The 21,056-nt window shown below is 40.7% G+C and overlaps 1 protein-coding gene across 1 annotated transcript in view; it reads left to right on the plus strand.

The window, feature by feature from the left end:
- Positions 1-21,056, plus strand: part of usp43a (ubiquitin specific peptidase 43a) — a 125,485-nt gene that overhangs the window by 20,069 nt on the left and 84,360 nt on the right. The window contains exon 3 of the mRNA XM_080879599.1: positions 17,856-17,959. Within this exon, the coding sequence (XP_080735725.1) occupies positions 17,856-17,959 (104 nt within the window). The remainder of the gene's footprint in view (positions 1-17,855; positions 17,960-21,056) is intronic.

A 21,056-nucleotide genomic window follows, 5' to 3' on the forward strand; every position in this document is an offset into this window, starting at 1 on the left:
AGGTACAACTTTTCACCAGTTCACCCCTTGGCACTGCGACTTTCTGTGAGGGGCAGTTTAACAAACAAATGCCTCTTGGGGGGACCAGAAGCTTCTTTCTATTTAGCCAGGTGCCCTCTAACCAGCCTCTCTTCCAAGATCATCTTCTCATGCACCTTCAGCCCAGATCCAGACTGATATTTCTTAAATTGCTCTTTTGGAGACTGTAAATTCTGACACTGATGTTTCTGATCATCACTAGTGTGAGAGAAGGGTCTCCAGCTTTAACCCACAGACTAAACAGCAGCTTTCAGCGAAAAGTAAATAGTGGCCAAGAACACCAGGTCAGGAGTTTTTACTGTCACAGGGATATTCTGCTCTAATGTCCTGATGCGTCTGAGCGAGACTGCTCAGCAGAAATGTCCCGAACTGTGGTGCATGTCACTTTACACAGAGCCTTTTTGAACAGATCAACATAATCTTCACTCACCACCCACCCTAATCACTAACGAATAAAAATTGCAGCAGCTCTATAATGAGTTCAAAGGTGCACAAGATCAGTGGTTAGACTTAAATCAAGTATGATTTGGCACGTATTGACTTTTAGAGTCATAGTCTGGGAAGAAAGACAAGAAAGTTAAATAAGTTAGATGAGAACTGTCAGGTATTGACTGTATATTATTCTTTAAAGAACATCTATCCAAAAGTGATTCACCCTTAAGCCAAACTTTACCAACTCCAGCACAGCTGAAAATGATATCTTTAGTAGCAATGGTGTGACTGCCATGCAGATAACTACTATGAAGTTGGCTGGACTTGTAAAAAATAGAAATCTGCCTCTACCTTTATCCGCAGAGCACTCCTACAGAGGAGTGCTGTGACTGAAATGCCATGCTACAGGAGGTTATGAAAAATTAAAAACGTCCTCTCAGGGGGTAAAACAGTCACAGAGAGAGGGAGACAGAGACAGACACAGAGGAGATCTATAAGTGGCAGCAATGTTAGCCCAGCGATTGATTCGTGCTCAGGAGATTGCCGCAGATACATCCTGCTGACCGCCTCCTGTCCTTCCTTCGTGACCTACAGGCATCACTTCTGGGAGTGTTAATGTGTGACACAGCGTGGAAAAGCTTTCAACAGAGCTTTTAAAACTTCCCTATTTTTTAAAGGAGTCAACAGGACAGAGATCTGGCTTGCTAGCCCTCTTTTACTTGCCGCTTTCTGTAACTCTCTTTTGTTTTTCTTTTTAAGTTTTGACGGGCGTACTTTCTATTTCAGAACTTGTTCATGCTACGTTCTACGGTCAGTTCTCCTGTCAGTTCTCCTGTCAGTCCTCCTGTCAGTATTTACGAGTAAATTATAGACACTGGCACCAACCTGCTGTTAGGCATTTACTGCAAAACGCTTTTAATGAGTTCGACTATGTGAATTAAATATTCACAACATTTGTTTGGAAACATTTAATCAAATCTATTAATATTTCAAAGGAAATCCTTTTTTTTTTAGATGTTCAAGAGCAGCTGATAAACTTGTTCTGTACTCAACTAGAAGCCAAGGAAGTCAAACAGACAGCAAGTGGAAAGTAGAGAGAGATTTGTAGGACTTAGGATATTTTGTAGGGTATAGTGTAGTGTATTATTTTTGGAGGAGGGGACACTAATAGGTCACCAGCTACTGCAGACCAGTTTTTATGTCTCTACAGTGTTGACAGCCATGGCTGAAGGCAGATGTCCTTTGCACTACTTTTTTGTTGCTGTGAACACAGAGTTTTACGAACACCTCAAATTTGTCACTAAATGATTTAGACTCACGCAGGGTTAGAATTTGGTGGTCAAAGGTCATTTTGACCTCACAGAACACATTTGGCAGTGACTTGCTCATGTATAACACTTTTTAGGATGTATAAAATAACATACTGTCAGCTACTTCATACTCCACAACTAGAACAAGAAAACCTAATCATGTTATTTTAGTTTATTTTTACTTATATAACCTTATATTCTTAAAATTGTTACAATTTGTTACAGAAAATGGCATCCTTTGACGTTAAATATGGATGTAAACTTGACTAATTGGTGGAGGTATATAACCGCAAGGTGGTAATTTTATTACACCCTGCAATTAGTTATTTTCTGAAGTGCAGTACATTTGTCTCTTGTCAGAATGCCTTTTGGCTATTGAAAATTACTCAGCAGGTTTAATCATAGGGTAAATTGCATGAAAGGTGCAAAATTAGCTCTGTTGATTATGGTACCAGATCTCATGTGTTTTTTGCCTAGTTATTCATAAGAAGATACAGATACCTGTGGGCTGTTATTCACTTGTAAAATGTCAGGAAGGTAACAGGAAGCCAGGAAGAATAATCATTCAGTCGTAAATCCTCCAATGAGTTCCTGCAACATTTTTTAGTGCTTACTGCCTTGTGTTGTCTTCTGCATGAAGCAGTGTTTGTTCCTGAAAACTGGTCTTGCTGGTGGCTATGCAAACTGAAGGAACATGTGAATATACTTTTTGTTGATGATATTCAAGTAAGCAAAGTGTAAACTAGAGGTTCAACGTTCACGTTTGTTCACTTCCACCACACCCACCTTCAGATTCTTGGCGTCCTTATATGGTTGTCTCTTCCTGACACCTGTGCGCCTGTTGAACAGGACCCGTCTCTGTGATGCAGTCTGACCTGTTCCTGTCTCACCAGCTCTTTAGTGTTTGTCATTGTCCTCAATGGCCTGAAACTCTAATGATTTATTTATATCTTGCTTAAGTTCAAATCATTTATCATAATATCCAATGAAGAATGAAAATAAATAATACAAAATAACTGATTTGTATTTGATTAAAAACATAATTATGAATAATCTTGGCATAGTTCCGAGGCTTAAAATAATATAGATTTTTAGTCCCTCAGCTTGTTTTGAGTAGTGTGACACTTTTCATTGTAGCTGTGTGTGTGTGTGTGTGTGTGTGTGTGTGTGTGTGTGTGTGTGTGTGTGTGTGTGTGTGTGTGTGTGTGTGTGTGTGTGTGTGTGTGTGTGTGTGTGTTCCTGTTGGTTTTACTGCAGCTTAAGTGCTAATGTGCCAGTGTGGCAGATTTTCCAGAAGGATAAAGGGTTTAAAAAGAGGCACTGACTTTGCGTGGCTCAAAAAACAGAAGCACTTTAATCGGTGATGGCAGCATTATTATTTACTAGAATGGCAAAAATACAAAGTAATGCATAAAATGTACTATCCACATATTATTTTACAGTAGTTAAAAAACCAAGAACTCTGTCAATTGCTGATAATTTTGCAGCATTTTAGTCAAAATTGTTAAAGCCTAAATCTTCAAGAAAAACCAAAACAACAACAAAAAAACCTACTATGATGGTCACTTAACCACTCTTGCTATTAAGCATCCATCCAACCATCCATCAGCTTATCCAGCACCAGGTCGTGGGGGCAAAAGCCTAAGCAGAGAAGCCCAGACCTCCATCTCATTGGCCACCTTCTCCAGCTTGTCCGGGAAAACACCAAGGCGTCCTGGGTCTGGCCTGGGGCCTTCTCCCGGTGGAACATGCTTTTAACATCTGACCCAGAAGGCACCCAGGAGGCATCCTTGTCAGATGCCGAACTGCCGCAACTTGCTCTTTTTGATGTGGAGGAGTAGCGGCTCTGAGCCCCTCCCAGATGCCCGAACTCCTCACCCTATCATAAAATTAGAGGCCAGCCACCTCTCTGAGAAATCTCATTTCTGCCGCTTGTATCCACGATCTTGTTCTTTTGGTCACTACCCAAAACTTGTGACCATAGGTGAGGGTAGGGACATAGATCAACCAGTAAATCGAGAGCTTTGCTTTTACGCTGAGCTCTCTCTTCCACGACAGTCCAGCACAGCGTCCGCATCACTGCAGCTGCAGGGATGCACCAATCCATCTGTCAGTCTCCCGCTCCCCTCTCCCTGCACTCATGAACAAGACGCTTATGATTCTTAAACTCTTCCACTTGGGGCAATAACTCAAGCGGGCACTCCAACCTTTTCTGGCTGAGGACCATGGCCCCCAGAATTGGAGTTGCTGATTCTCATTCCTGCCACTTCACACTTGGCTGCTAATCACTCCAGTGTGAGCTGGATGTCACCACCTGATGAAGCCAACAGACTCACATCATCTGCAAAAAGTTGAAGATCTTGCGGATCTTTAAGCTCTATTAAATGTGCTATTAAGCAATGAGGTTATATTTGACGACAACCTAGGGGGGTTGGAGTTTGGCACTGCTCATGTAAGAGTTTGGCCACCAGCTACATGGGGAAGCATGAATCTCAGGTATCATTAGACAAGCAACCTTCAACACAGACCCACTGATAATTAGCTTCAGTTCTGCCGATCTTCACTACTCATATTTGGGCCTGTTTTGGTCTGGAGTCACAGTTTCTTGCTACACCAACAGTTAAGTGTTTAGTTGGCAAGTCATAACATGAACACCTGTAGCCCTTTTATCACACCCCCTTTACCATTTTGCAGCCAAACCATTAGCTGGGTGGCACAGTGACACAATTATAAGCAATGTCATATTTATAATATTTATATAATAATATTTATTTGCACTTACTTGTATTTTTTTTTTATTTCTATTTTACATTTCCATGTGCAGGTAAGAGTAATAAGATGGCAGATTCAGCTGACAGTTTTAGTGGCTTTTTCTGGAATTCTATCCATAAAACACTGATTCCTACACGGAGACACGTTGAAAGGCCTCTGGAATATTTCTCTGAAGTTGCTGCTGTGTTGGTTTTTAAAATCAATAAAGGAGCTTTTGAGAACATCACCTCTATATGAAACTGAAATTCAAATCTCTGTCTTATTTGTTTATATTTTCTGTTTGGCTTTGTTGACTTTATTCACAAAGTTGGCATCAGAAGTGTTGTGACTTTTCTTTCAGGATACTGGCCAACCTCGTGCAATTCTTATTGTGTCTCTCAGTACAGAGTAGAAAAGTTTTAAAAGTGTTTTTATTTATTTACATATTCAATCTGTGCAATTTCCTGCATTGTCCACAATATAACACTGTCAAATTACCTTAGCTAGTTTTAAAAGATGTCAAGTTGCCTTTTAGCAGTGGATCTCTTTCTGTCTTTCCCAGGATGCCAAGCGCAGATCAGCTTTGGTACTTCTCTTTTTTTTCCTGATACAACCAGAGGCTCTGCCACTGGTCAACTCAGAGCACAACTTCATCAAAGCAAGCAGAGTCCTTCCTCTTAGGAAGCTAATTAATTCTCTCCCCTTCATCTCAAAAACTAAACCTAATATATTCTTCTAAATCAACATTTGTCTGAAAATAAACACTTCGGAATAAGAGACACAGAAAAACAGAGATAGGTGGTTCTAGCTTATAAAGCCAAGGCTGATTTGGCTGTCAGAGCTCTGCCAGTGCCTCTTGTCTCAGGCTGCTCGTTTTCTGTTCTGCCTTTGTTTTGGCCCAGCTGGCATCCCCATAGTAACAGCCAAAGAGTGGCGGGTCTTGCTGCACTGCATGAAATCAAGTGGATACACGCAGGGTTCTTGTGGGATAGGACTACGCTCAGAAGAAGTTCATGTGCAGCTGTTTGCGTGTGGCTTTTTGATCCAGAATCATAAAGAAACACAAGTGAAAGGGCAATTGTTTTGTTCAAAGAAAGCACAGAACAGCGTGGGCATATTTATTTGTTGCTGTGGACTCGAAATTTAATGTGAAAAGAAAGTGCCAGTAAAGAGAGGAAGTGAGAGTGGACAAAGGTGGTGAGAAGAGAGCAGAGAAATACAGGGGGAAGTGGGGTTAACAATGCCAGTGGTTTCCAGCATTATCTCCCAGATTGCCTTGTTACCATAAGCTAGCTTTGAATAGGCCGAATTAGCTGTAGCTGAAAGAATAGAGGTGAGTCAGCTGGTTTAATGCATGGACAGCATTTCTTTCATTCCTCCCCTGCTCTGGACCACATCCCTTCTGCCTCTCTGACTCGGTCCCTATGTTGCTCTGTCGGTGTCTCAATCGCATTCTTCTCTAGAAATTTCTCTTCTCTCACTCCCTTTAATCACACCAAGTTCCTGGTACACTTCAACGTAAAAATGATAATGTGGTTTCCTGTTCAGTTTTGTCACCAGCAAAATATGGCTGTCATTTCATTCATGTCATTTAAGCTTGACCTCACTTGACCTCACTAACTTAGGTACCAGTTTCCAGATTGTAAAGCAATTGTTGTTAGTTTGCTCGATGCGATTCTGTGGGAGCTTTCTTCCTGTTAAAAAGGAGTTTTTCCTTCCTGTTGTCATCAAGTGCTTGCTCACAGGGGGTCTTCTGATTGTTGGGGTTTTCTCTGTATTATTGTAGGGTCTTTACCTTATAATATAAAGCAGCTTGACGTGACTATTGTTGTGGTTTGGCGCTATATAAATATAATTAAATTGCACTGTATTAAAATATGGAGGCTTGTGTTTGGAATCTGACCAACTGTGGCGTCAGGTGGTGGTTTCTGCATTTTGTCCTGAGGATACAGTTAGTTCCATATATATTTGGACAAAAACAACTTTTTGGTTCTGCACATTACACAATGAGTTTAAAATGAAACAACTCAGATGCTCACACTTTCAGCTTTAATTCAGTAGGCTGAACAAAAAGATTTCACAAAAATGTGAGGAACTATAGGATTTTTTTTAACACGACCCCTTCATTTCAGAAGCTCAAAAGTAATTGGACAAATTAAATAACTGAAAATAAAATGTTAATTTCTAATAATACTTGGTTGAAAACCCTTTGCTGGCAATGACAGCTTGAAGTCTTGAACTCATGGACATCTCCACATGCTGGGCTACCTCTTTTTTTAATGCTCTGCCAGGCTTTTACTGCAGCGGCTTTTAGTTGCTGTTTGTCTTTGGGCCTTTCTGTCCAAGGTTTCGCCTTCAACAAGTGAAATGCATGCTCAATTTGGTTAAGATCAGATGACTGACTCAGACATTCAAGAATATTCCAGTTCTTTGCTTCAATAAACCCCTGGGTTGCTTTGGGTATATGTTTTGGGTCTCACTCGCCACTTGGCCACAGCGAGTTACTGGCATACATGGACAAACCAGGCACATTGGTAGGCTGGTGGACTGTCACAGCATATCCCACTGTGCAGTGCATCACAACAGATTGCCTCAGTGCAGCATTTCTGTATGAATGTAATGAAATTCATATCACAACCAGCTGATTTCTAAATCCACAGGTAGACCATGAAAGAGCAAAAGCTAATGGTACAGTAAGAGTAAGGCAGGCTCATGAGGTTAATAGCATTGCTTTTATTCATTTAGTTTTTAAAGAATGTAATGAAAACATCCATCTCTTATTGACCTTGTTCAGTCATGTTGGCTTTACATTCTGCTACTTTGAGAAAAGCTTGCAGACACTGTGTAGACACTGCTTGATTTTCTATCAGAAGCTTTTTGATTACAAAGTGCAATTAAATCAGCAAAGTTCTAGTTCTCCAATTGTGTTGACAAACGTACAAACATACTTTTGTTAAAACCTGCCCTGTGCTGGAATGACTGCCATTCAACTGGCAGCCTTTCTGTGAAAGACGAGAGTGGATCTGGCTGTGTTCAGAAGCAACCAGCAGCTACAGTATATCAACACTGGCTTCCCTAATTCACACGCTCAGTGGGAGACATCATCTCTTCCTGCTGGAGACCGAAATCATCAAGCTGTGACCAGGAGTTAAAGTGTGGCCACTTCATCTCCTATAAAATGTTCTCAAAACACTGTAAAACTTACGAAGAGAAACTCGTCCACAACACACATGTCGAAAGGTATCTTAACTCTTTATAAAATAGTGAGCAGAGTTTAGAAAATAAAATTACACAGCTGTTAAAATGTGACTTTTGATTTCAAGGCTGTATATTGAAAATGTACATCATGATATAGTCATTATATTCCAAGCTGTTCTTTAAAAGATAATCTTTTTTTCTGTTGAGTCAGAAATGAATATTTTATTTTGAAGGTTGTGTCCAAGGTCCACGCATTTTATTTTCTTTGGGTCCTGCTTCTTTCTTTTCTATGGCATCTTTTATAACAAGAGGAATAATTATTTTGAGATACATGTTTCCTTTTTATTTGTACCTGTGAACGGACACTCCTCAGATGCCATGTCTAATTTTCTAAGAAACATCACGTCAGCATGTTATGCAACGTACTAAATTCAGAATGCTACCACACACAGCAGGCAGCCCATTTCCTAGCACAGATAACTGATCAGAGATGCCTGGCAGTTTCTAAATTTTGGCCACACTGGGTAAGTTGACTTCTGCAGCAGTCACATTCGTTGTCACTCATGAGTGGGCTAACGGGATCAACTACTTCTTGAAGCAGGACACTTGAACATAAAATGAATATTTCTATAAACGGTAAAACCAGTAAAAAATCTTGTGTTTTTATGGTTTAATTTTATGTTGAGTGTAAATTTAATTTAAAAATTAAATCAGCGGAAACTGTGTGGAAAAGATACGGAAATGTTACAGTATACATTCCTGTGGGTAGTGTCACATTTCTCTGGTACAACATAGAGCATCAGAGCCACTGCAGTCACAGCTGGCTTTGCATCACCTGAAGGCTTCGTTTGCCAGGTTTTATCATGAGAATTTCTTCAGGCCTTCATCATTTGAGCCGTGGGCATGGCTGGAAGAGATTACACTTCTGGTCAGCCTGGCTGAATTTGGCAGGATCATGCTTTGCCTCTCTGAGGTGGAAACACATTTGGAAGAAGAGCCATGGCAGCATCTCAACTCGGATTCATTCCCACTTCTATGCCAGTGTCACTCATGGCCTGCTGTCAGAATTTTGTGGGTTTTTTCACCTCAATGAATGTTGCCACTCATCCTTTGGCGACACAAACTTTAGGTGCATTTAGGCACTAAAAGCTATTATGACCATGCCCGAGCACAGCTTCTAAATACTGCACGCCTGTTAGTGTGTATGAGAGGCCACGCGAAAGGCAACCAGAGCGTGAGGTTGCGATCACAAACGATTTCAATTCACGCAAAGAAAACACAGAAAAGTGTATTGTATATTGTTAGTATTTCGTATTATCTGCTATGTGCATGTTTGCGCACATGAGAATTATTTGTGTATGTGTGAGTAAGCATTCGTCGGGTATGTAGGAGATGAATCAGAGCTGTTACTGGCAGTCAAGGTGACTGTGTTAAGCCCCTTGAGCCCGCCGGTTGATTAGAAATGTGGTTTCAGATGATAACTGAGTCAGTGTCTTTGGTTGGATACTGTTTATTTTTGGTCGTAATAAATAAGAACAAAACAAAACAAAATAAAACATGTTTCTCTCCTCAGCTGCTGTGAAAGGATTCAATAAAAGAACATAGTGATTATACCCCTCTCTTTCTCTCTCTCTCTGAAATTGTTAGTCTCAGAGGATTGAAAAAATAAAGTGAAAAGAGTAGGATATGTTAAATGATTAGGAAAAAACAACTTGATATAGTCTGGATGTATGAAAATATACTGTAATGTTTGATGCAGTTTCAGTATTTAAGTGAAATTCTGACGGTAAATCAGTATTTTTCTATAAAGCAACAGATATTTTTTTTACAGCAGTACATGTAGCTTGAAGAAACACATTTAAATCTTAGTAGTCATGTAATAATGACATGTTGGTGTTTATTATATGCACCTGATGTCGTCTATGTTGAATTACATTCTGCAGTCTGCGTCGTGTAACTCTACAGTTCCCGGTTCTCTACTGCATTTCTTCATCAAAACTGACTGCGGCACATGGCCTTTGAGTGGGCTCTACATTTGAGCTGCGTTGATGTACACTGGTCAACAAGGTGCTGGAAACATTCCTCACAGATTTTGGTCCATATTGACATGATAGCGTTGCACACTTGCGTGAGATTTGTTGGCCACTGACTCTGAATACAGTGTACAGAGTACAGTGAACTTATTGTCATATTCAAGAAACCTGTTTGAGATGATTTGAGGTGTTGCATCATCGTACTGGAAGCTGCCATCAGAAGAAGGGCGTTCGCTGGTTATAAAGGGCATGGTCAGCAACAAACTCCAGCAGAAAGCATAGATCTAGGCTTTCTTGTTGTTTCCATCAAATCTGGAATGATGCAGCAAATATCAATACTCATCAGGCCATGCAATGATTTCCAATCTTCTATTATTATTATTGTTATTCAATATTCTATTCTCAGCTGACAGGAGCGACACTGGTGTGGTCTTCTGCTGCTGTAGCCCATTTTCCACTCAGAGATGCTTTTTTGTCTATCTTAGTTGTATCGAGTGGTCACTGTTGCCTCTCAAACAACTGGCCATTTTTCTCTGACCTCTGCCATCAACAAGGTATTTTCACCCAGAAAACTGATGCTCATTGGATATTTGCTCTTTCTCGTACTGTTCTCTGTAAATTCCAGCCGATAAGCAGTTTCTGAAACACTCACATCAGCAAACATGCCATGTTCAAAGTCACTTCAGTCAGCTTTCTTCCACATTCGGATGCTCAGTTTGAACATCATCAGGTCGTCTAGACCATGCCTTCAGCCCTAAATGAATACCATGTGATTGACTGATTATAGATTTGCATTATAGGGCGGTTGAACAGGTGTACCTAATGAAAGTACATGAAAACTGTAAAATATTGTTTGCACATTGACCTTGCTTCACCTTTTCCTCAGTAATGATTATGTTAAACTACTGCCAGCATATTTTACATATTTAAAAACATACTTAAATTGCTTTGTAAGGCTCATTGCCAAAGCATTTATCTTGTGGCCCCTTGAAGATTTTGGCCAGTGGCTGGGTTACCTAAGCTGCCTGTTCAGGAGTTTCTTATCACAGTCATAATTTTAAGCCGGGAGCAGAAACACACCACCTGTCAGTGTCAAGGCTGAAATCTGAAGTCTTTTGGGTTATTATTTAATCTCTCTACCTCATGGCTAAAACGTCTCTGCTGGTTTGTTCTTGTCTTGTTTTGTCGCTATACCAACAGCCTAACCGCACACTAAACACCACCTGTTTGATTCTTGGATAGGATCGGACCTCCTATTTCCCATTATCACAGTGATTTCAGATCTCTAAGCCTGCACGTACTGTACGTACAACTGCAAACACACACACACACACACACACACCTTCAAATATACAGCCACACACATTAAGTCAAACTTCTACTCACTCCCCTCTGCTTCAGACTCCCTCAAACATCACGCATGAATGCATGCCACGGGGAATCAGCATGGCTTTGATAACAGCATATGTTTTCATGTAGGGATTGGAGTGTGAAGATCTCTGAAGGGAAGCTGTGCTTCTGCCAGCAGACAAAGGGGGCACAGGGCCAAAGAGATTTAGAGTGGCTACACTGCAGAAATGCTTCAGTGATCACACAGAGCTGAGTGCCAACAGAGGTGAGATTCAACGGAGCAAAGTTTGGGGGAAGACCAGGACATCTTGGGTCACAGGAAAGACAGCAATCAAGTATCCGTGTTGTTCCTCTCTGATTGTCATGGTTGTCATGATGTGTATGAGTTGCGGGATGGTCGTACGGATCACTGTGACTTGCTACCTTGTTAAGATTTGCCCACATCAGTGAGAATTTTTACTCCTGAGGAATATTTCATACTCCAGTGTGCACTGTCAGAAGAGGGTTATACTTCATTGCTCATATTTCGTCATTCTTATTTTCATTCTCCGTGGCCTCTGTGCTTTCACAATTGAGAGCATGTCTTTGCAAAGGCATTTTAATCTTGTTTCAAACTGTGCAGTAGGAGAGTCCTGATGGGATAAAGATAGCACACTTGTGTATATGCCACAGATTTTGTTCCTTTTCCTTCGAAAACCTTTTACTTGCTTAGATCTTCTGAAGAATTTCAGATGGCTTTTTTTTTTGACAGTTGATATAACACTGGAGTGTTTCAGTATCTGTGCCAAATTGTGCATGTTGTGATGCCCTGCAGTGATGCAGTAGGTGAAGGCAGGCGGGATGGGAAGAGAGCAGCACATGAAAGCTGTAGGTGGGAATATAGTTACGATGCAGCCATGCAGAATCCCACGACAGTCAAAGCAACAGTCTGCTCTTGTTTTTACTTAGCTGTAAGTATATCACGCTGGCTATGCTCACAAGCACCCACTCACCACCAGGTGGTTTCTCTAGGTGTGAGTGAAGTTGAATGACTACCAATATCAAACAGATGAAGACTTGTGCAAATGTTTACTTTAGCACTACATTGTTTTATACCTCAGAGGAACCGCGTAGAAGATTCGGTGACATGCAGTAATGTAGTTGTGTCCTGTGTTATCAACAGTATAATCAGTTTAAAGGTGACAAAGCTCAAGCATGACTTATCTAATTAGACAATACAATGGTTGGCTTGAAGTTTATCTGCGTGCTCTTCTACCCGTGATTTTTTTTTATAGGTGGGGGTTTGTGTGCACAGCTCGTGGTGAGCCTTCATGTGAGCACACAATACCCCTGAGTCCTGTTGGGTTTGCTGCTCCTGTGATGCGATAGTGCTTAGCTCTGCTGATGATTGTGATGCGTACCTCTTTGACCTCTCCTTGCTCAGAGCAGGAGTAAACAAAAAGAAAAAAGGGAGAACAAAAGAGATGAAGGACACAGTGTTCTTTTCAAAGTGACCGTGGCTCTTTTTGCACCTCAGAAACATTTCCTCAGTATGCTGGGAATAGCTTTTGCTGCCAAAGCTAAAAAAGCTCTTCATTTTAGAGGACTGGTCTAATGGAAACACCAAACTCAATTTCATCACTCATTGCTAATAACTAAAGTTTTTATTGTCAAAGTTATTTGTGTCCTAATCTCTCAGCCCATTGCTACGAGTCCACCAGGCTTTTGCACGTACACTTTACATCAGTTCTTCGTGCTTTAATCGACTGGCTATAACACCTGGCTGCTTGTGCAGAAAAAAAGTAAAAATGAAACTGACTAAACTCATTGGCATGGCCAAAATATGCTTATTCCCAACTCTAAGAGAAGCAGCAGAGCCATTTAATACCACCTTCCAACTTTTGCTAAGTTACTTGCTCTGGTTGACATATTTTAAACTTATTTCTACCTGCTCATTGCTCTGCTTGCTTTTTTTTCTTCTTTAAGTAGCTTGTGTACAGTTCGACGCTATAGTCATTTAGAGAACAAAATAAGTACAGCTATATAAGCCCGAGCATGCTGAGTTCTGAAACCCGGCTGATATGTAAATCTTAGAAATCAATTATATTGCCAGGAGCATGATGCCGCTGGTAATTTCGCCCTCAAGCAACAGGAGGCAGCTGAATATGGCCTAGATCTGTTAGCATTAGGAGGGTTTTTTGGATTATACCCAGTGTGACAATTGAACAGCTTACTGCCTCTGAATATTAGTATTCACTTGTTATTGCTGTGGCCGGCCCCCGCATCTATTTTTGGCAGACCATAGCAGAGCTGGAACAACATTGTGGTGGTATTCATTATTCCCTTGGTGCTAAATAAAGAAGCGGTGGAGTCTCAGTGTTCTTTTTCTTTGTCTATCCTATTGTTTGCATCTGCGGAATATTCTGTATGCATGTGCATATGTGTCTTAAAGGTGTTAAGTGTGCATATGAGCAGTTTTGTCTCATTCTCGGCATCTGTTTACCGATCTTGGGTCTGGCTAAGAGGTTGTTGACCTGATTCTGGTGAGAGATGCCTTTTGAAATGCGGTGGTTTGATTTAGTAATGCATAGAGAATTAAGTATCAAAGTCAGTTTTGATCATATTTTTTTCCTGTTATGTTTGTTTGGCACACTTAAGTTAACTTTATAATGAACTGTTTATATTCTTGGTGTGCGCTGTATTCTTAGTTAAATTGAATAATGAAGAATCCAGAATGGTTCCTGCACTATGGGTGAACTGCAAAAGTTTTGAATTTGCCTTTCGTTGACTGTTAGAAGTAAATCATGTATTATATGCATGTTAAGTTCATCTCTAAGTCTGAATTAGCTGTGAACGAGTTTGAATTGTTGTCTGTCTCTGTGTGGGTTCTGTGACAGACAGTTCGCTTGTCCAGGGTCTCCCCTGTCCCTCGCCGTATGACAGCTGAAATAGTCACCTGTTCCACTGTGACCCTGAATATTATAAATATTCGACATGCAGAAGAATTTGGAAGGATGAATCCAAAATTGAGAATGAAATATTTTATCATTTTGGGAGTCGTGCTTTCTCTGAGAAAAAGCCCTTGATATGCTATGTCCAGTGAACAGTACTATGCAAATGCTTTCAGCTATCCCCCATGTCTATATGTTTTGCAAAGAAATTGGAAATGGACATGCAGAAATCTGTTGCTGCAAGCATACATGCAAATACAATACATAAGACAAAAACAGAGTTTCACAATTCTAACGAGCTTGAAAGCCAGTATTGTTAATACCACCTTAATTCTTCACAGCCTTAATGCTCTTAGACTTTTAGACTCTTAGAGCTTTCTTGTCATTTCTTTAAATAGTCTTTAGAAACAGCTCTTCAGGCCTTTTGGAGGAAATTCAAAGCTCTTCTTTGGATGTCAGCTGCCTTTTGCCTTCTCTATCAAGATTATAGCCATGACAGAGCATTCACTGTGTTTTACAGATGACTGTAGACCAGGGGTGCCCAATCCCGGTCCTCGAGAGCTACCGTCCTGCAGCTTTTAGATGCATCCCTACTCCAACACAGCTGAATCAAATGAATGGCTTGTTATCAGGCCTTTGCCAAACACGATGGCATGCTGAAGAGGTAATCAAACCATTTGAATCAGCTGTGTTGGAGTAGGGATGCATCTAAAAGCTGCAGGACGGTAGCTCTCGAGGACCGGGATTGGGCACCCCTGCTGTAGACCCTTACAGTTGTACCTCACTCCTGACCTCCTCTGTATATATTGACAATAATCTGAAAGAAAAATTCAAATTTGGATTAATCACTCCAAAAGGTCTGTTGCCACTGATTTTCAGTCCAGTTCTTTTGTAATTTGGTATTCTACCTATTTCCCTTCCTTAAGAATGACATCTTGATAGCTAGCCTTCAACTGAGGCCATTTCTGATGGATGAATGATGATCAGTTAAAGCGTCAGATGAATCCAGTCTTTGATAGATGTTTTTCCAATTCCTCAAGGACATAACTTTCCTCAAATTTTGTTGAGGACATGCTGCACACCGTGCTGAGATACAGTGTTTTCAGCTAATAGCTCCATGGGAATCACTGTGTTGGTGAAAAATATTCTTACACTAGTTAAGTTTTCTATTATCTCCAGTGTTTCTTATATCTGGGATTAAGTCTGATAAACTTTTAATTTTTAATTTGTGATCATTAAAAGGCAGTATCATAATACTGTCAATGCTATTATTTTTTCCACAATGAACAAATATTAATTTCTTTCACATATAAGGTAGAAAAACTGCTCTAACTAAACAAACCAAGCAAACAAACAGAAAACAAAATATCAGTAAGACACTATAAGCCAAATTGCTATTTTAACCATTGGTATCAGTCTAAACTTTCACAATCACTGCATTTTTTTCTCTATTTTTAGGGGACGCTGTGACTAATAAAAAAGTTCCCCATTCCATCATGTTCATTGAGGGGAATGAGGCCACTGTTTCCATGGCGATATTTGTAATCTAGTCTGTCTCTAAGGGTGTGAGGATTGTTCTCCATTGTCCTCAAGAAAAGAGATGCAAGGGGAAAAAAAGAGAGGACAAAATTCTGAAAAGGGGAGTCATTCACAGCCTAGCTTGGGATATGCCAAGAGAGATGATTCATATGTGAATTATAGAGTATTAATATTTTTAAAAAAATTATTTCTTTAACAGTATTTTATGTTCAGGAAAAACTGAAATAAACCTATGTTGTTTGTGGAGTCCCAAAGATATCTAAGTTGACTTTCAATTTTGTGCTGTTAAATATTACGTAAGGTTTAAGGTGCAAACCTGGAAAAAATGTGGTGTCCAGGTTCTGTTGAGTCACCTTTCCTATCTCTACAACTCCCCTTCTAAGCTGTCCATTAGAACTGATATGTTTTAAAGCTTGACTCAGAAGTAAAGGCACATTTGTCTACTGTGTACACATCACTTTCTGTTACTGCTTACTTGAATTGAAAAGGTTACTTGGTGGTTTTCCTTTATAGCAAGACACCTTTCAAAAATACTGAGATATTGCAATTACATATTGCAGTAAGTCAAAGGATGAAGTTTTTATCCACTTAATAGACAAACATGAAAGTAGAGACAAGGCCACGTCTAAAAATAGGGCTGAGATGGATTTTAAAAACACAAACTGCCACACATGCTTCCTGGGCTTTGTGCTTGTGCCTCATTAAATATTCAGGAAAAGAGCCATCCTTGAAAAAAGTTTTCAAAGATGCCAAAAGCTGCCCATTGTTCAGAGTGAGAGCAGCGATGATTGGATTTTGTTTGAACAAAAGAAAAGCTTCATCAAAGTTGGATTGTCATTATTTCACATGGCCCAAGACCGGGTGCAGAAAGTCTCATTTCTCAGTGGACTCTGACTTTGTTTGCTGCTTAATGTTTGATTCGCTTGAGGGTTTAAACTACGGCACTGTGTTGTCTAATTAGCATGTGTGTAGCACTTAATGATTTCTCAAAAGGAAAGATTTGAAACATGATCCTGAATAAACAAAACAATTACTATCATTTACATCACAAAGTGGTAAACAGACTAGATGAAATGAATGAAAATATCTGTGTAAGTGTTCTTATAGTGAAATACAGTGTAAAGAAAGAATGTAACTTCTTTAAGAATTAAAGGACAATGTACTTTTGCAAGTAAAGTTTGGTTTCTGAAAATTAGCCTTGTCATGCAAACTTTTTAGAATGCTACTGATGTACTGTCGGAGGGATCTGTAGGGTCCTCCTCAGTGGTTAGCACAGCAACAATAAAAACACGTCAGCATTTCTCTCCTTGCTCGTTCAAAGCAAACTGACACCAGCGTGCATAACTCCTGAATAGAAGTAAATGTACTTGCAGACCTGGGATTTCTTTTGTGAGTTAAGTCCGCCATTACCACCCAATGTTAGCTACGTTTTTAAGAATAGTTACACACAATGGAAATGCAGAAATCTGTTGCTGTGATCTTTTATTCATTGGCATCATTCTTTTATACTTTTGTTTATCTTTGAAGTCTTTCTGCCCTCCTGCTGTGTATGACACAGCATGTGGGAGTATTGCTGCTATTTAGTTTATTCAGCAGACATCAGCGTGACACTGAGGATGTTTGGCATCCTCAAATATTCCTGTGACTCTAGTCTGTGTTGACTGTTTTGTGGTTAACCATTTAAACTTTGATTCTCTTCAATAGATATTTCCTGCTCAAATATTTTATGACTGCACCCATTATAGGATTGATTCTTAATTTTTGTCTCACTCTTTCTTCATCTCTCTTCATCTAATCATTTTGATCATCTTGTAGTTTAATGTAGCCACTTACAATGCATGTGAATGATTCTTGACTCATTTTACTCGTTCCTAGAGATACATAACAATAATAAGGCAGGGAAAATGCATCTTCTGTATTACCCGTAGCTGCCATTGAATTTGGTTACTTTTCCCCTCTGCTTTGCATCAGCATCTGTCGGTGTTGATGAAGTAACACCGGAGACACTTTGTATCCTGGCATCGAGTTTTACCTTTTGTATGAAGCTTATTTATGTATTCCTGTGCTAGTGATAGCTACTCTCAATTTGAACAGAGTAAATGCACTGTGTTGTAGATGGGATGCTTCTTAAAATCGAAGTGAATGATACAGCATTCAGAAACTGGTGTTCAGTGTTGTTTGTAGTAATGTCATAAGGAAGTAATGTATGGTTATTTAACATTATACATTATAGAACAGTTTTCAGTTCTTTTTTGTCTTCTCCATGTTTACAGGGGGCAAGTCCATTGGATCATGCTTCCAGTCCCAGTGTAGCCAGCATACAGCAACCTCGAGGGCGAAACAGTTTTGTCCACGAACACTTCCAGGCTCAGTACAGGTGAGAAGCACAGATGTAAAAATGTGTTAAAGAACTTTGTTTTTAAAATAATGTTTGTAGCATCAGGTGACTGGATGAATGTTCCTTATTTGTTGGCCTTTAAGCTTCAGATAGTTTCAACTGCACTCTTAGACTTACGCTGACAACGATTCTGGAAACTCTTCCAGGTATCTCACCAATTATGCAACATTCGGTTACACAATGTCCTGGGGTTGTGTTCGAATAAACAGAATGAAATGCATACTTTTAAACATATATTGCTTTGGCTAAAGTGACAATGTATTTTCTCTCCTCTGGATAAAAATCAGTACCTTGGGAAAAAGTAGGTCGGACAGACCTATAAAGGATTAAGGGATTTATCTTTAGTAGTGGCCTCTGGCTCTTATTCCTTCATTCACAGCGGAAAGTCAGTGACTGAGGTTTTCTAGTTTAATAGATCCATTAATGGAACTGCCTCTAGACCTTTGAGAAACTTTGTCAGCACATGTGGTGGACTACAATAACATCACTTTGAACATTCATTTTTTCACTTGATTGCTGAACAATGTAAACTTGCTGCACCCTTGTGAATATCAGGATGTACTAAAAAAAAATTCTTTATTTTAAGTTAATATTCGATTGGATAGTCAGATGATGTAAAAGGGAAATAACTTAGTATTTGGAAGGGAGAGATTATTTTTAGAATAAAAAAAGAAACACACACAAAAAAACATATTAGTGAAAGGTAGTCTTGGCCCATAAAGATAGTAATCTTTTCAGCTCCTTGTTACTAAGCCTGATTGAAACTTGTGAATGTCTTTTATGCATGACTGTAAGGCATGCTGTCATCAGCAGTTAGGCCAGTACAGTATGTTTCTGCATGTAGCAAAATATACAGTGATATGTTTCAGGAGCTTGGAAAGAAAAGCATCTGGACTTCTTTAAGTTGAGCTTAAAGAAGAAGTCCAGGCGCTTTTCTTTCCAAGCTCCTTAGACTACGAGATGACTGAGAACCTTCACAGACAGTGATATGTTTCCTTTTCTATTAGAGAAATAAGCGAGTAATATATATAAATTCATCAATCCCAATTTTTTGTGATTAACTCTGGCAGAGTGCTTGCTTTCTGATACCTCACACTTGGTCATTTTTTCCCAGTGGATTCAACATCACTATAATAGCTGCTCTGCAACATAGGTCACTAATGCATGATATGTATGACTGGGCTTCCAGAGAGAGTGCTAGTGAATTAGGCCCATACTGTGTCTGAGCACCATCCATCCATCCATCCATCCATCTTCATCCGCTTTATCCGGGGCCGGGTCGCGGGGGCAGCAGCCTAAGCAAAGAGGCCCAGACCTCCCTCTCCCCAGCCACCTCCTCCAGCTTATCCGGGGGAATACCAAGGCGTTCCCAGGCCAGCCGAGAGATATAATCTCTCCAGCGTGTCCTGGGTCTGCCCCGGGGCCTCCTCCCGGTGGGACATGCCTGGAACACCTCACACAGGAGGCATCCTTGTCAGATGCCCGAACCACCTCAGCTGGCTCCTTTCGATGTGGAGCAGCAGCTGCTCTACTCTGAGCCCCTCCCGGATGGCCGAACTTCTCACCCTATCTCTAAGGGAGAGGCCAGCCACCCTTCGGAGGAAGCTCATTTCTGCCGCTTGTATCCGCGATCTCGTTCTTTCGGTCACTACCCACAGCTCGTGGCCATATGTGAGGGTAGGGACGTAGATCGACCGGTAAATTGAGAGCTTTGCTTTTACACTCAGCTCCCTCTTCACCACGACGGACCGGTGCAGCGTCCGCATTACTGCAGCTGCAGCCCCAATCCGTCTGTCGATTTCCGGCTCCCTTCTCCCATCACTCGAGAACAAGACCCCGAGATACTTGAACTCCTCCACTTGGGGCAGGAACTCATCCCCGACCCGGAGTGGGCACTCCACCCTTTTCTGGCTGAGAACCATGGCCTCAGATTTGGAGGTGCTGATCCTCATTCCCGCTGCTTCACACTCGGCTGCGAACCGTTCCAGTGCGAGCTGGAGGCCCTCACCCGATGACAAGAGCGATTCATAAGACCCTTATGAAAAGGACACCGAGGGAACAGTTTACCCTGCCCGGGATAGGGTTACCGGGGCCCCGCCCTGGAGCCAGGCCCGGGGAGGGTGCCCAAGGGCGAGCGTCTGGTGGCCGGGCCTTAGTCCATGGGGCCCGGCCGGGCACAGCCCGAAGAGGAGACATGGGCCCATCCTCCCGCAGGCCCACCACTCGCAGGAGGCGCCATAGGGGTCGGGTGCATTGTGTGCCGGGTGGCGGCCAGGAGCGGAGGCCCTGGCGGACTGACCCCCGGCTGCCAAGACTGGCAATAGGGACATGTGTCTGAGCACATGAGATTTTATTTAGGAGGACTGTGTGGAATAGGAGGACGCCTTTTTTCATGGCTCATTAGTGTTTTTTAGCTGCAAAGCTAAATGTTTACTTAAAAACTTAAGTCAGTTTATGCAAAATTTTATGTATTAAGTATTTTAAGTATTTAAGTTGTTAATGTTTGCCCATTACATTTAAGCTCAAGTGGACAAACATTTGCAGTCCAAAGGTGGGCAATAAAGTCGCAAAAATGTATCACAGTATTACAAGAAATTTGTGATAATGATGATACAGAAAAAAAAATTGAAATATGTTTTAAATGTGATTGTATGCATTGTCGTGCAAAATTTCGATAGAAAGCACCTAAGCATAGAAGAAAGTGTTTGTATTAATGGATGAATGAGGCACTATATACTGCATGAACCAGTCCATTTACCATTTAGAAGTGCATAGCAGAGCATTTCTAAGTGGAAACAAAGTGGAGGACATTTTCCATCCTTCTTTTCAGTTGCTTAAAAAGTTGCTTAAAATCCTCTTTTTCCACTGTTTGAATTATTTCCATTCGTGTTTACGCCTCCTGTCATACAGAGTCTAACTAGCAAGTGCCCCAGTTAGGCTCAGTTTGTTTAGTTTTGGGATGTACATCACCAGCTGCTCATATCTGCTCTTTTCATGACTTCCCAGCCTGCTTATATTCATTCCATGGTGTATTTTTGCCTCAAGTGGTGAAACAAGTTTTTGTTTTGTTTTTTTG

This window comes from Rhamphochromis sp. 'chilingali', assembly GCF_963969265.1.
Source record: "Rhamphochromis sp. 'chilingali' genome assembly, chromosome: 4".
Lineage (NCBI taxonomy): Eukaryota > Metazoa > Chordata > Actinopteri > Cichliformes > Cichlidae > Rhamphochromis > Rhamphochromis sp. 'chilingali'.